Source organism: Glycine max, chromosome 8, assembly GCF_000004515.6.
Source record: "Glycine max cultivar Williams 82 chromosome 8, Glycine_max_v4.0, whole genome shotgun sequence".
NCBI lineage: Eukaryota > Viridiplantae > Streptophyta > Magnoliopsida > Fabales > Fabaceae > Glycine > Glycine max.
In genome coordinates this window covers 27,147,691-27,161,037 of record NC_038244.2, presented here as the reverse complement: position 1 = coordinate 27,161,037, position 13,347 = coordinate 27,147,691, and the positions used below count along the sequence as shown (strand labels likewise).

The window sequence follows — 13,347 nt, the reverse complement described above, 5'->3', positions numbered from 1 at the left end:
AACGTGCAAAATTAGTCATGGCTACAGCTAGGTGGGTACTCAAGCATCCAGTTTATGGCATTGTGATACTAAGGCTTGGGATTTACACAAATAGACCCAATATTTCCAAATTATGTTCTTTCATCGGTTCAATGAATCCATCCATTCTTATCTCGGTTATTCCGGAAAATAAACTTTGAGCGTCAGTCCCTTGTTTCCAAAAGATATGTTTGCTCTCTACGAATGAGTTATGCTTCCTATGACCATAACATGCCGACCTTCGAGGTCTTTCTTTCTTTTTCTTTTTGTTTCATTTTTTTTTCGTTTGCAAAAACTATACATCCATCGTTATCTATGAGAAAAACTTTTTCTTTGTACACCTACATTCCTATACACGACAAACTTTTTCTGTATACACACACATTAAAACTCTTTCTCTTTATATCAACATAGTCTATATAAAAAACTCTATTCCTGTTGTCATACCCTAATTTCGTCCGGGGACCTTTGCTTGATGACATGCGACTTTTGTTTGGTCCTTGTAAGGGGCTTGGCACCCATCATTAGGCAATTTGTGAAATTCCGGGACGTGCCGGAAAACAAAAGAAAATATTGATGCACAATCCGTAAGGTTCCGTGACACACCGGAAATCAAATGGAAGCATCGTTGCACAATTAGTGAGGTTCCGTAACATTCCGTAAGTCAAAAAGGGGATGATTATGTAATCCACAAGGTTCCGTAACATTACGGAAAGAAAACAAGTATCGTTACGAAATTCGTAAGTTTCCGTAACTTTACGAAAAAAGAATCACCAAAAAAGGGCAGGGGGGTGTACTTAGTAAAAATGGGGGTGCAAATAGCAACCAGGCCTACTTGGGCCCTCCAGAAGATTCCTCCAGAAGGCTGTTGCTTCTGGAGGAAGCAACCTTGCTCGCCTGGGCGAGCTGGGTGGCAAGCTTCTCCCCCAAGTTTCTATAAATAGGGGGAGAAGTGAAGTGAGAAAGGGTTCGGCCCCTGAGACACTTCTCTCTCTTTCGAATTTGCTTGGAAAAATTGTTTCCGTGAAGAAAATCTAAGCCGAGGCGCTTCTAAAACGTTTCCGTAACGTTTCCGTAAGGAATTTTGTGAAGGTTTCGACCATTCTTCGACGTTCTTCATTCTTTCTTCATCGTTCTTCGATCTTCAACGGGTAAGTACCTCGAACCAAGCTTTTTGATTCATTCTATGTACCCGTGGTGGTCCACATTGTGTTTCGTGTATTTTTATTCTCGTTTCATTTACTTTTTATACCCCCTTTTGACGTGCTTAAGCCATTTTATTTAAGTCATTTCTCGCTTAACCTAAAAATAAAATAAATTTCCACCGATCGTTTGAATTGTATTATCTGTTAACTTCGGTTAAAATGAATTCCGACCGTTCAGTCGTGCCGTAACCACGTTGGAAATAAAAAAAAGAGGTAAAATAATAATATAATAATAAAAAAAAACGTCTTTTAGTAAAATAAAGCGGAAAATCAATCGGACGTTTTCTCTTTGGGATTTCTCATTTTTAATGGAATTGACTAATAACTAAAGTGAAACTAAGGCTAAAATCAACTCGCCTAGTCAAGCTCGTCCATAAAAAATAGTTTTTTTGAAGTTTGTCATTTCAATTTCTTACTAAGTAAAATGGATCATTTTCAAGGTCCAACGCCTTAAAATGATCACCTCTTAAGTAAAAAAGAAATCACTTGATAAAAAAGAACTACGTAGGTCTGATTTCCTCATCGCAATTGAGGAATACGTAGGAGCAAAGGGAAACACCCTTGTCGACCACAAAAAGAGTAAAAATAAAAAGGGTATAAAGGATATAAAGACATAAAAAGGGAACATAAAAAATCAAAGTCATGTTTGCACATTCGATTAAAGGCTGCCGTCCCTTGGGATGGACGTGTGGGGTGCTAATACCTTCCCCGTGCGTAAATACAACTCCCGAGCCTTTCACTTAAAAGTTCGTAGATCGCGTCTTTTCCGGTTTTTCCGACGTTTTCCTCAAATAAACATTGGTGGCGACTCCGCGCATATTCCTTTTGTTGAACACGCATCCCGCGAGTCTCGCGTCGCCCTCCCGCCGAAGGGTAGGTTGCGACAGTTGGCGACTCCACTGGGGACTGTTTTTAGAGAGTTAGGCCATTTAATCTTGTGCAATGTTTTACCATGACTTACCCCTTTGTTGGTTTCCCTTCATTATGTTCTTGTGTATATAAACTCTTTGTTGCTTTTAGTGCGTTTTAAAATGTATGCATGAAGTAAATATTTATTCATTTGATGCGCATAAACACCAACACTATTTTCACACACTGTGAGTGAAAAAGGGCCCTATACCCAGGTTCATGGGAACATAAGGAGTGGAGGTGAATCTGTGATCATGCTAGGTCTCCGACTTGCTTGATTACAGTGAACCCTCATCTAGAGCTTTTCTCTTTGAAAACTTATTGTTGCTAGTAGTCCCTACTGCTGCAATATGTTCTTCGAAGAGGATGATACCTCTAGAAACCATCAAGAGAGATATGACTATCTTGGGGGTTATCACTAAATGCCTAGTTAGCTCTCTCCCTTATAGGTCCCTTAAATAGGGGCACGGAGCAAACACGCTGCGTGCCATTTTTTCACACTGCCATGCATAAATAGTCATATACCCTTTTGCTTATGTTCAGTGAATATTGTCATACTATGTACATTCCCGTATTGCGTCTTTTGCATATGCATCGCATACGGGTTCTGTCTTGATCCCCTCTGTAAACAAACCAACGGAGGGTCTGTGTCACCTTCTTAAAAAAAAAAAAAAAACATATGTTGGGGCACTTTGCTACCCCTAGATGTTGTATCTAAGAAGGAGACAATTCCTCGGGCCCCCGCATTCCTAAGTTGCATCTGTGTCATATGCATTCCTTCATGCATTCATCCATTCCACCCATGAGATATCGGAGTTTTGATTTGCACCAGCTTTTTGTCTCACTTTAGTAAGCATGGGGACAAATCAAACCGGCAAGAGGTTTTACCAAGTCAAGGTTAAAGGCCTAGATACCACCAGCATCAAGGAATTAGGGCGGTTGATGGAACCCCTCCAAATGCAAGCCTTCCGCAGGATTTATGGAAAGATCTTAGAGTTGACCATAGCAGAGATATCCATAGAAGCCATTGCATCACTCACCCAATACTACGACCAGCCTTTGAGATGCTTCACGTTCGGAGACTTCCAATTGGTACCAACCATTGAAGAATTTGAGGAAATTCTAGGATGTCCTCTTGGGGGAAGAAAACCATACCTTTCCTCCGGGTGTCTCCCCTCTTTGAGCAGAATTGCAACTGTGGTCAAGTATTCAGCAAGAGGTTTGGACCGCATAAAACAGACTCGGAACGGCATAGCGGGCCTACCACGGAAGTACCTAGAAGACAAGGCGAGGGGTATGGCCAATCAAGGAGATTGGGTCCTGTTTATGGATGTGTTAGCTTTGCTAATTTTTGGGGTTGTCCTCTTTCCAAACGTAGATGGTTTGGTGGACCTAGCAGCAATCGACGCTTTCCTTGCATACCACCATAGCAAGGAAAGTCCGGTGGTAGCTGTCTTGGCAGATTTATTTGACACATTTAACCAAAGGTGCGAAAAAAGTAGCGCACGGATCATCTGTTGCTTGCCCGCCCTCTATGTTTGGTTGGTTTCACACCTGTTCCAGCAAGACACGAGGCATCCATGTCCGCTCCAGAGCCATCGCTCGTGTACTGAAAAGAGAAGAATAGATTGGGACCAGCTTTTGGCTGGGATAGGAGGTAGAACAATCAATTGGTTCCCCCGATGGAAGGAAGGAAAGGAGGGAGTCCTTTTCTCATGTGGAGGGTACCCAAACATTCCGCTGATAGGAAGGAGGGGTTGTATTAACTACAATCGCACGCTCACTATAAGACAACTAGGGTACCCCATGAGGGGAGCACCGACGGAAGAAAGCATGTCTCCTTTCCTTGTGAGGGATTTCGGCGCACAAAATTTCAAGAACTTAGGGGCATTCGTAATGGTATCATTGGTGGGTACCATGAATGGCTGAAAGTTCATATACGAGGTTTAGATTGGCTCGCCAAGTTAAAAGTCGTCAGCGAAGAGAGTTTGGAAGCACCGGAAGTGGACGAAGAAGTCCAAGCTCTCAAAAGCGAGTTAGGAAAGGCGAAACTTGCCAAAGAGAAGTTCAAGTTGGCCGCTACACACATCCGGAAGGAGTGTGCCGGATTACGGGAAGAGAATGCAACTACCGCACGAGCCCTTGAACAAGAGACCAAGAGAGCTCGCAAGGAAGAGTATGGCCGGAACAAATTTCGTGGAGCTCTGTGGGGTAGCAACAATGAACTCAAGCTGCGAAGGGAAGAGAGGGACCAATCGCGAGCACATAGCATGGTTTTGAAAGAGGAGTTAGTTGCCTGTTCAAGGTCCAAAAGAAGCTTGTCTCAGCGTATATGCGAGACGGAGACCAACATGCTAGCTATCATCGCCAAGTACCAAGAAGAGTTAGGTCTAGCCACGGCCCACGAGCATAGGATCGCGGACGAGTATGCCCAAGTATACGCGGAAAAAGAGGCTAGAGGAAGGGTGATCGACTCTTTACACCAAGAGGCAACCATGTGGATAGATCGGTTTGCTCTTACCTTGAACGGGAGTCAGGAACTTCCCCGATTGTTAGCCAAGGCCAAGGCGATGGCAGACACCTACTCCGCCCCCGAAGAAATTCATGGGCTTCTCGGCTATTGTCAGCATATGATAGACTTAATGGCCCACATAATTAGAAATCGCTAGGAAACTTGTATGGTCTCTCAGACCTTGACTAGATACCACTTTTTGAAATAAAATGAGTTGGTCCCATGTTTCTACTCCAAAAAGCTTGTGCGAATCAAATCACTCCTACATTTTATCTCTAGCATGCATTCTTTCTTTCTTTACCCACTCCTCACGTTTGGTTTTTTAGGGAAAAACACCATAACTAAACGTGCCACAAGGCATCCCTATCGCACCAGATTCAAATCTAGAACGATGGGTGATCAAGAGGAGACACGGGAACAGATGAAAGCCGACATGTTGGCTCTGAAAGAACAGATGGCCTCTGTCGCAACCTACCCTTCAGCGGGAGGGCAACGCGTGACTCGCGGGATGCGTGTTCCACGAAAGGAATGCGCGCGGAGTCGCCACCAACGTTTATTTGAGGAAAATGTCGGAAAAACCGGAAAAGACGCGATCTATGAACTTTTAAGTGAAAGGTTTGGGAGTTGTATTTACGCACGGGGAAGGTATTAGCACCCCACACGTCCGTCCCAAGGGACGGCGGCCTTTAATCGAATGTGCAAACATGACTTTGATTTTTTATGTTCCCTTTTATGTCCTTATATCCTTTATACCCTTTTTATATTTTTCCTTTTTTGTGGTCGACAAGGGTGTTTCCCTTTGCTCCTACGTATTCCTCAATTTGCGATGAGGAAATCAGACCTACGTAGTTCTTTCGGAACAAAGTGTTTGGTTAAGTTGTTTTTGTCTTTTTTGCAAAGTATGTTTTTATTGAACAAAAGGTCATTTAAGGTGTTGGACCATTAAACGGTCTTTTGATTTTGAAAGATGAGAAACGTTAAGGCGTTGGACCATTAACGATCTCTTGTTTTTGAAAGGAGAGAAACGTTAAGGCATTGGACCATTAACGATCTCTTGTTTTTGAAAGGAGAGAAACGTTAAGGCATTGGACCATTAACGATCTCTTGGGGTGGTCGACAAAAGCGGGGCTTTTGCTCCTACGTATCCTCAATTGCGATGAGGAAATCAGACCTACGTAGTTCTTGCAAAAGCGGTAAAGTTACATGTTGATTTTATGCTTTTCAACGGTCCATGTTAACCGATAAAAGCAAAGAGGACCGTTTAAGGCGTTGGACCTTAAAACGGTTTTTAGTGATTTTCGGACAAAACTTGATTTGTGAGTCTATTTTAATCTTAGTTTCACTTTGGTTATTAATCAATTCATTCAAGGAAACTTCCAAAGAAAAACGTCCGATTGATTTTTTTGATTTATTTTATTCAAAGATATTTTGATTATTTTATTATTATTTTTCAAGATATTTTGATTATTTTATTATTATTTTACTTTTTTTGGTTTAACCGAGGTTATAGCGTGAACGATCGGTTAGATTTCATTTTAAAAGTGATTAAATGAGATTACAACACAAATGATCGGTTGAAATTCATTTTATCATTTATTAGGTGAGAAAACGGCTTAAATAAACGGTAAAAGCGCGTTAAAGACGGAAGAAAAGAAATCGAAAATAAAGATGAAAGCTTAAAAAAACAAGAAATGAATTGAAAGTCTTGGATTCGAAAACTTACCCGTTGAAGAACGAAGAACGGATGAAGAACGATGAAGAACGGACGAAAACCTTCACGGATTTGCTTACGGAAACATCTCGGAAGCGTTACGGAAGCACCTCGGCTTGGATTTTCTTCACGGAAACAATTTTTTTCACCCAAAACAGCTGAAATACATAGCCAGGGGGCTGAGGGATCCTTAGAACAGCCTCCTTCAGCCTATTTATAGGAAAAAGGGGGAGCAGGTTGCCGCCCAGCTCGCCCAGGCGACCTTAGCTCGCCCAGGCGAGCTGGGTTGCTCCCTCCAGAAGCAACCCAGCTTCAAAAAACATTCTGGAAGGCCCAACTCAAAATTTCGAAATTGCTATTTGTACCCCCCAATTTTGATAAGTTCACCCCCCTTCTTTCATAATTTACGGAAAAGTTACGGAAGCCTTACGGAAGCATATAGGACTTGATTTTCTTCTTTTTTTCTCTTCCGCCTCACCCGTATTAAGTTAATTATGCTTATTTAGAGTTATGGGAATTTTACGGAAGCATTACGGGTGTCCCGGAAGCCCTGGAATCCCATTTTTCAACAAAACGGGGGGTGTGGTGGCCATCTAGCTCGCCCAGGCGAGCTCAGCTCGCCCAGGCGAGCTAGGTTACTTCAACCTTAAGCAAGAAATTGCCCAGAAACCTCTAGAAGGGCCCAGATTTGAAAATTATTGTTTGCACCCCCCATTTTACTAAGTACACCCCTTGCCCTTTTTTGTGATTCTTTTTTTTGTAAATTTACGGAAACTTACGAATTTTGTAACGATACTTGTTTTCTTTCCGTAATGTTACGGAACCTTGTGGATTACATAATCATCCCCTTTTTGACTTACGGAATGTTACGGAACCTCACTTATTTATGCAACGATGCTTCCATTTGATTTCCGATGTGTCACGGAACCTTACAGATTGTGCATCAATATTTTCTTTTGTTTTTCGGCATGTCCCGGAATTTCACAAATTGCCTAATGATGGGTGCCAAGCACCTCACAAGGACCAAAGAAAGGTCGCATGTCATTAAGCAAAGGTCCCCGGACGAAATTAGGGTATGACAGCCTCCATGATGGAGGCCATGTTAGGAATGAGGCAGCTCATGGAGAAAAACGCGGCCACCGCTGCTGCTGTCAGTTCGGCTGCCGAAGCAGACCCAACTCTCTTGGCAACTGCGCACCATCCTCCCTCAAACATAGTAGGACGGGGAAGGGACACACTGGGGCACGATGGCAACCCTCACCTGGGATACAACCGAGCGGCTTACCCTTATGGATTGCCGCCCAACTACTCACCACCCGTCTTGCAAGACGATGCGGGCCATATTGCTTCTCCCGTCCTTGAAAGAGAGCCTCCTCAACAGCCCGACGAGGTCCACAAAGACCCACAAGACTATGCTCGAAGGGATGTCGAGTTCTATCCCCCGATCCCCGAAGGGCCGGCACCTAGCACGTTGCCTCAACCCAACATCGCGACACAACCAATAGTTTTGTCCACGGAAGGACCACCCCCGGCAACTGAAGAAAGGAGGAAGCTCGATCTCCTCGAGGAAAGATTGAGAGCCGTGGAAGGATTTGGGGACTATCCGTTCGCAGACATGATGGATCTTTGCTTGGTACCCGATGTTGTTATTCCCCCGAAGTTCAAAGTGCCGGACTTCGACAAGTATAAAGGGAGGACTTGTCCCAAAAACCATCTCAAGATGTACTGTCGCAAGATGGGCGCACACTCTAAGGATGAGAAGCTATTAATACACTTTTTTCAAGATAGCTTGGCCGGAGCCGCGGTAGTTTGGTACACTAATTTGGAAGCCTCCCGTATCCGTACTTGGAAGGATCTGATTACTGCCTTCCTAAGGCAATATCAGTACAATTCCGATATGGCTCCCGATCGCACTCAGCTGCAGAATATGTTCAAGAAAGAGGGCGAAACCTTTAAAGAATACGCACAGCGATGGAGAGACCTGGCGGCACAAGTAGCTCCTCCCATGGTTGAGAGAGAGATGATCACCATGATGGTAGACACTCTGCCGGTGTTCTACTATGAGAAGCTAGTAGGTTACATGTCGTCCAGCTTCGCGGACCTAGTGTTCGCCGGGGAAAGAATCGAGGTAGGGTTGAAAAGAGGAAAGTTCGATTACGTTTCCTCCACAAGTGCGAATGCCAAAAGAATCGGGACAACAGGGGCAAAAAGGAAGGAAGGAGATGCCCATGCCGTCTCTTCAACGCCCGCATGGGTCAAGCCCCCTGATGTGCCATCATTTTCTTCTATTTTCTAAACCCTTTTTGCACCATTTTAATTATTGTTTGGTCTTAATTGTCAATTAATTAGGCAGTTTTATTATTTGGGCTCATTTAGCTAATTTGATGTTTTTAATCTAATTTCAGGAATTAATGAAACATTGGGCTTAATCCGGATTTTGGTTGTGGACTTGAAGAGGGCAAATAAAGCAGCGCTTACCTTAGTTAATTTCTAATTAGGAAATTTCGCAATTTTATTTTATGTTGTTCAGTGTTTATTTCGTTTTGGGCCAGAGTATTGTAATAGGGCCCAGTGACTTTGAGGGACTCTTTTTAAATAGCTGCCTTGGGATTCGTGCAGGGCATTCTATTCTGTGATGCTATTCATTATTCAGAGCTTTGTTTTAGGGTTTTTCGTTTTTCTGTTTTGCTACTTCTGAGTTCGTAATGCAATTTTACGTTTTCTGCTTCTAATTACAATTTCGTTCTTGCTTCTTCTTTTACTCTCATTTACGTTTCTGTTCCATTTTACATTTTTGTTCGTTTACGTTTTTGTTCATTTACGTTTCCGTTCATTTACGTTTCTGCTTCATGTTTCAATTGCGTTTTCTGTTTGAATCCATGGAAGGCTAGATTTTCTAGTGTTGTTTCCTTTTGAGGACGAAGCCCAACTCTCTTTGAGGTTTCGCTTGTAATGTGGTTTCCTGGCAGTTTTCCCTTCACCAGTTATCCCAATTTCGTGAATATTAATCAGTGCACGCTTCGTGTTCGATTAATTGCCTCTGAGCCTAACTTGCGTTCATGCTTAATGGACGAAGGGCTAACTGGTGTATGTGGTGCCTAATCACGTATTGAAAACCCTAAGTTGATTTTCGCTTAGTAAATTGAAATAGGGTTGGATTAAGTGGTTGACTGTTAGGGACGAATTCTCCATAACCCAGGATAAGAGAGTGGCTTCTGAATCAGAGGAAACAACCCGTTTTTAATATTAGTAGTTTCGTATTCCATTTTATTTGTTCTGCTCTTTAATTACCAAACAACCAAACCCCCCCTCCCCCCATCGTTACTGTTACTGCAAGCATATTATGAACATTTGGCTTGTCACTGCTCGTTGGGAAACGACCTAGGATCACTTCCTAGTTACTGCATTTTCATGTTTATTTGATTCGGGTACGACCTCGATCAAATTTGGCGCCGTTGCCGGGGAGCAGTGTCCAAAGGTTCATAATAGCTAGCTAGTGTTGTGTGTTTAATCCTTTCGTGTTTTATGTTTAATTGTTAGTATTGTGTTAGTGTTGTTTAGTGTCCTCGTATTTTGTTTAATGTGTGTTCTGTTTCAGTTTTCCCATTAAGCGTTTCCCCTGTTTCAGTCTTGTGTGTTTTGCTGTGAAGATTGTGCTTGAAAACAGAGTAGTAGTAGAAATCAGCTTGCGGCAAAAACAGAGTAGTAGTAGAAATCAGCTAGAGACGGATTTTAGCGACCACCCATGCTGAATTAATTGGGATTTTTTGTTTTAGTAGCTAGGGTTGTTATTTTTGGCTGAATTTTTTTGTGGTAACTTCTTTTAATCCATGTTTTGTGGGAAAAATAGCTAGAGCCTTTAGTTTGGTCAGATTTGAAAGTTCCAAAAAACTAGCAAATTTTGTGTTTGTCAAAACTTCAAACGGCCATAACTTTTGCTCCGGTTATCAGAATCGCAATTATTATATATGCATTTGGGGTAGAAAGAAATTTCCTACGCTGTGGCAGCCCGCCGTAGGCTGGCTGGGGTCTCCATCGTCCAAAAAAAGCGATTCTGTCAAAAGTTTTTTATTTTTCAAGTTTTATTCACTTATTTTTCTTAAACTACCAATTTTAGCTTTCATAGTTAGACTTTGAATTTTTGTCTGAAAGTTTTTGTGCTATCTTCTCATCATTTTATAAGGTTGCTCACAAAATTTCAAGTCATTTGGATATCATTTGAGGGTAGCTGTAGTTCAAACCTACACCTTTATTTACATGACAAGGCAACTAGTTGTGTGCATGCTGAATGTAGTGTATGACTAGAGGCAATCCATCTGACTTACAACCCTTTGATCCTGAGATAGATAGGACATTTCATAGATTAGTTAGGCATCATTTTATACCTTTTGATCATTCTGAGCATTCCATAACTGGTGAATCTGTGCATTCTGTTATTGGTGATTTTGAACATCCTGATCTTGAGCATTATAATTTTGAGCATTCTGATTCTGAGCATTCTGATTTTGCACATTCTGAGAACATGGCACAACCTCCACCTCGTGAGAGGACTCTAAGGGAAATGGCTGCACCTGATTTCACCTATGAAAGCTTGTGCATCCAATACCCTGATGAGGATGTCCCATATGTTCTTAAAACTGGACTGATTCATTTGCTTCCAAAGTTTCATGGCCTTGCAGGTGAAGACCCGCACAAACATTTGAAAGAATTTCACATTGTCTGCTCCACCATGAAACCCCCAGATGTCCAAGAGGATCACATATTTATGAAGGCTTTTCCTCACTCATTAGAGGGAGTGGCAAAGGACTGGCTGTATTACCTTGCTCCAAGGTCCATCACGAGCTGGGATGACCTTAAGAGAGTATTCTTAGAAAAATTTTTCCCTGCTTCCAGGACCACAACCATCAGGAAGGATATCTCAGGTATTAGACAACTCAGTGGAGAGAGCCTGTATGAGTACTGGGAGAGATTTAAGAAACTATGTGCCAGTTGCCCCCACCATCAGATTTCAGAACAGCTTCTTCTCCAATACTTTTATGAAGGACTCAGTAATATGGAGAGAAGTATGATAGATGCTGCCAGTGGTGGAGCCCTTGGAGACATGACTCCTGCTGAAGCCAGAAATTTAATTGAGAAGATGGCCTCCAACTCCCAGCAGTTTAGTGCCAGAAATGATGCCATAGTCATTAGAGGAGTGCATGAGGTAGCTACAAACCCATCTGCATCATCTGAAACTAAAAAGCTTGAAGGCAAACTGGATGCGTTGGTCAACTTGGTAACCCAGCTGGCCTTGAATCAGAAATCTGTACCTGTCGCAAGAGTTTGTGGTTTGTGCTCCTCTGCTGACCACCATACAGACCTTTGCCCTTCCATGCAGCAACCTGGAGCAATTGAGCAGCCTGAAGCTTATGCTGCAAATATTTACAATAGACCTCCTCAACCTCAGCAGCAAAATCAACCACAGCAGAACAATTATGACCTTTCCAGCAACAGATACAACCCTGGATGGAGGAATCACCCTAACCTCAGATGGTCCAGCCCTCAGCAACAACAACAGCAGCCTGCTCCTTCCTTCCAAAATGTTGCTGGCCCAAGCAGACCATACATTCCTCCACCAATCCAACAACAGCAACAACCCCAGAAACAGCCAACAGTTGAGGCCCCTCCACAACCTTCCCTCGAAGAACTTGTGAGGCAAATGACTATGCAGAACATGCAGTTTCAGCAAGAGACCAGAGCCTCCACTCAGAGCTTAACCAATCAGATGGGACAATTAGCTACCCAATTGAATCAACAACAGTCCCAGAATTCTGACAAGCTGCCTTCTCAAGCTGTCCAAAATCCCAAAAATGTCAGTGCCATTTCATTGAGGTCGGGAAAGCAATGTCAAGGACATCAACCCGTAGCACCGTCCTCATCTGCAAATGAGCCTGCCAAACTTCACTCTATTCCAGAAAAAGGTGATGACAAAAATTTACCTAACAATTTCTGTGTAGGAGAATCTTCTTCCACAGGTAATTCTGATTTGCAGAAGCAGCACATTCCCCCTCTTCCATTCCCTCCAAGAGCAGTTTCCAACAAAAAAATGGAAGAGGCAGAGAAAGAGATCTTGGAAACGTTTAGAAAAGTAGAGGTAAACATACCTCTGTTGGATGCAATAAAGCAAATTCCAAGATATGCCAAATTCTTGAAGGAGCTGTGCACTAATAAGCGGAAGCTTAAAGGAAGTGAACGAATTAGCATGGGCAGAAATGTCTCCGCATTGATTGGTAAATCTGTTCCTCAAATTCCTGAAAAATGCAAAGATCCAGGTACATTCAGCATACCTTGTATCATAGGGAATAGTAAGTTTGACAATGCCATGCTAGATTTAGGAGCTTCTGTTAGTGTTATGCCTCTGTCTATTTTTAATTCTCTATCTCTAGGCCCCTTGCAGTCAACTGATGTGGTAATTCATTTAGCTAATAGAAGTGTTGCCTACCCTGTTGGTTTCATAGAAGATGTCTTAGTTAGAGTTGGTGAACTGATTTTCCCTGTTGATTTTTATATTTTGAATATGGAAGATGGATTTTCTCAAGGATCAGTTCCCATCATTCTAGGCAGACCCTTTATGAAAACTGCTAGAACTAAGATAGACGTTTATGCAGGCACACTGTCTATGGAATTTGGTGACATAACTGTTCATTTTAATATTCTGGATGCTATGAAATACCCATCTGAAGATATTTCTGTATTTCGTGCTGAAATAATTGACCATGTTGTTGATGAATACATGACTGATCTTTATTCTAATCTGCATGCCTCTCACTCTTCATGCATTGAGTCTGAAATTGTACTTGATCATATGTCTGAATTTGATGCTGAGAGTGAATCTGAGAGTGATATTGATTGCATGCCTGGTGGTGGTGTTTTACCTCTTGAGATTGATTTTATAGAGTCAGATAGGACTAACCATGTTTCAGGAAGTACACATACCTCTGACTTTCTTTATG

The 13,347-nt window shown here is 42.4% G+C and overlaps 1 protein-coding gene and 1 non-coding gene across 2 annotated transcripts; one reads left to right on the top strand and one right to left on the bottom strand.

Annotated features, from left to right (window-relative positions):
* Nucleotides 1–10,991: 10,991 nt before the first annotated feature.
* On the top strand, nt 10,992–13,118 carry LOC113002325 (uncharacterized; the record flags this gene model as incomplete). The annotated part of the gene is made up of 2 exons (XM_026129422.1): nt 10,992–11,882; nt 12,111–13,118. Coding segments are annotated over 2 exons (1,899 nt in total), but the record flags the coding sequence as incomplete, so codon positions are not given.
* On the bottom strand, nt 11,256–11,362 carry LOC113002522 (small nucleolar RNA R71). The gene has a single exon (XR_003268076.1). It is a non-coding gene; the product is annotated as a small nucleolar RNA R71 (small nucleolar RNA).
* Nucleotides 13,119–13,347: the final 229 nt, after the last annotated feature.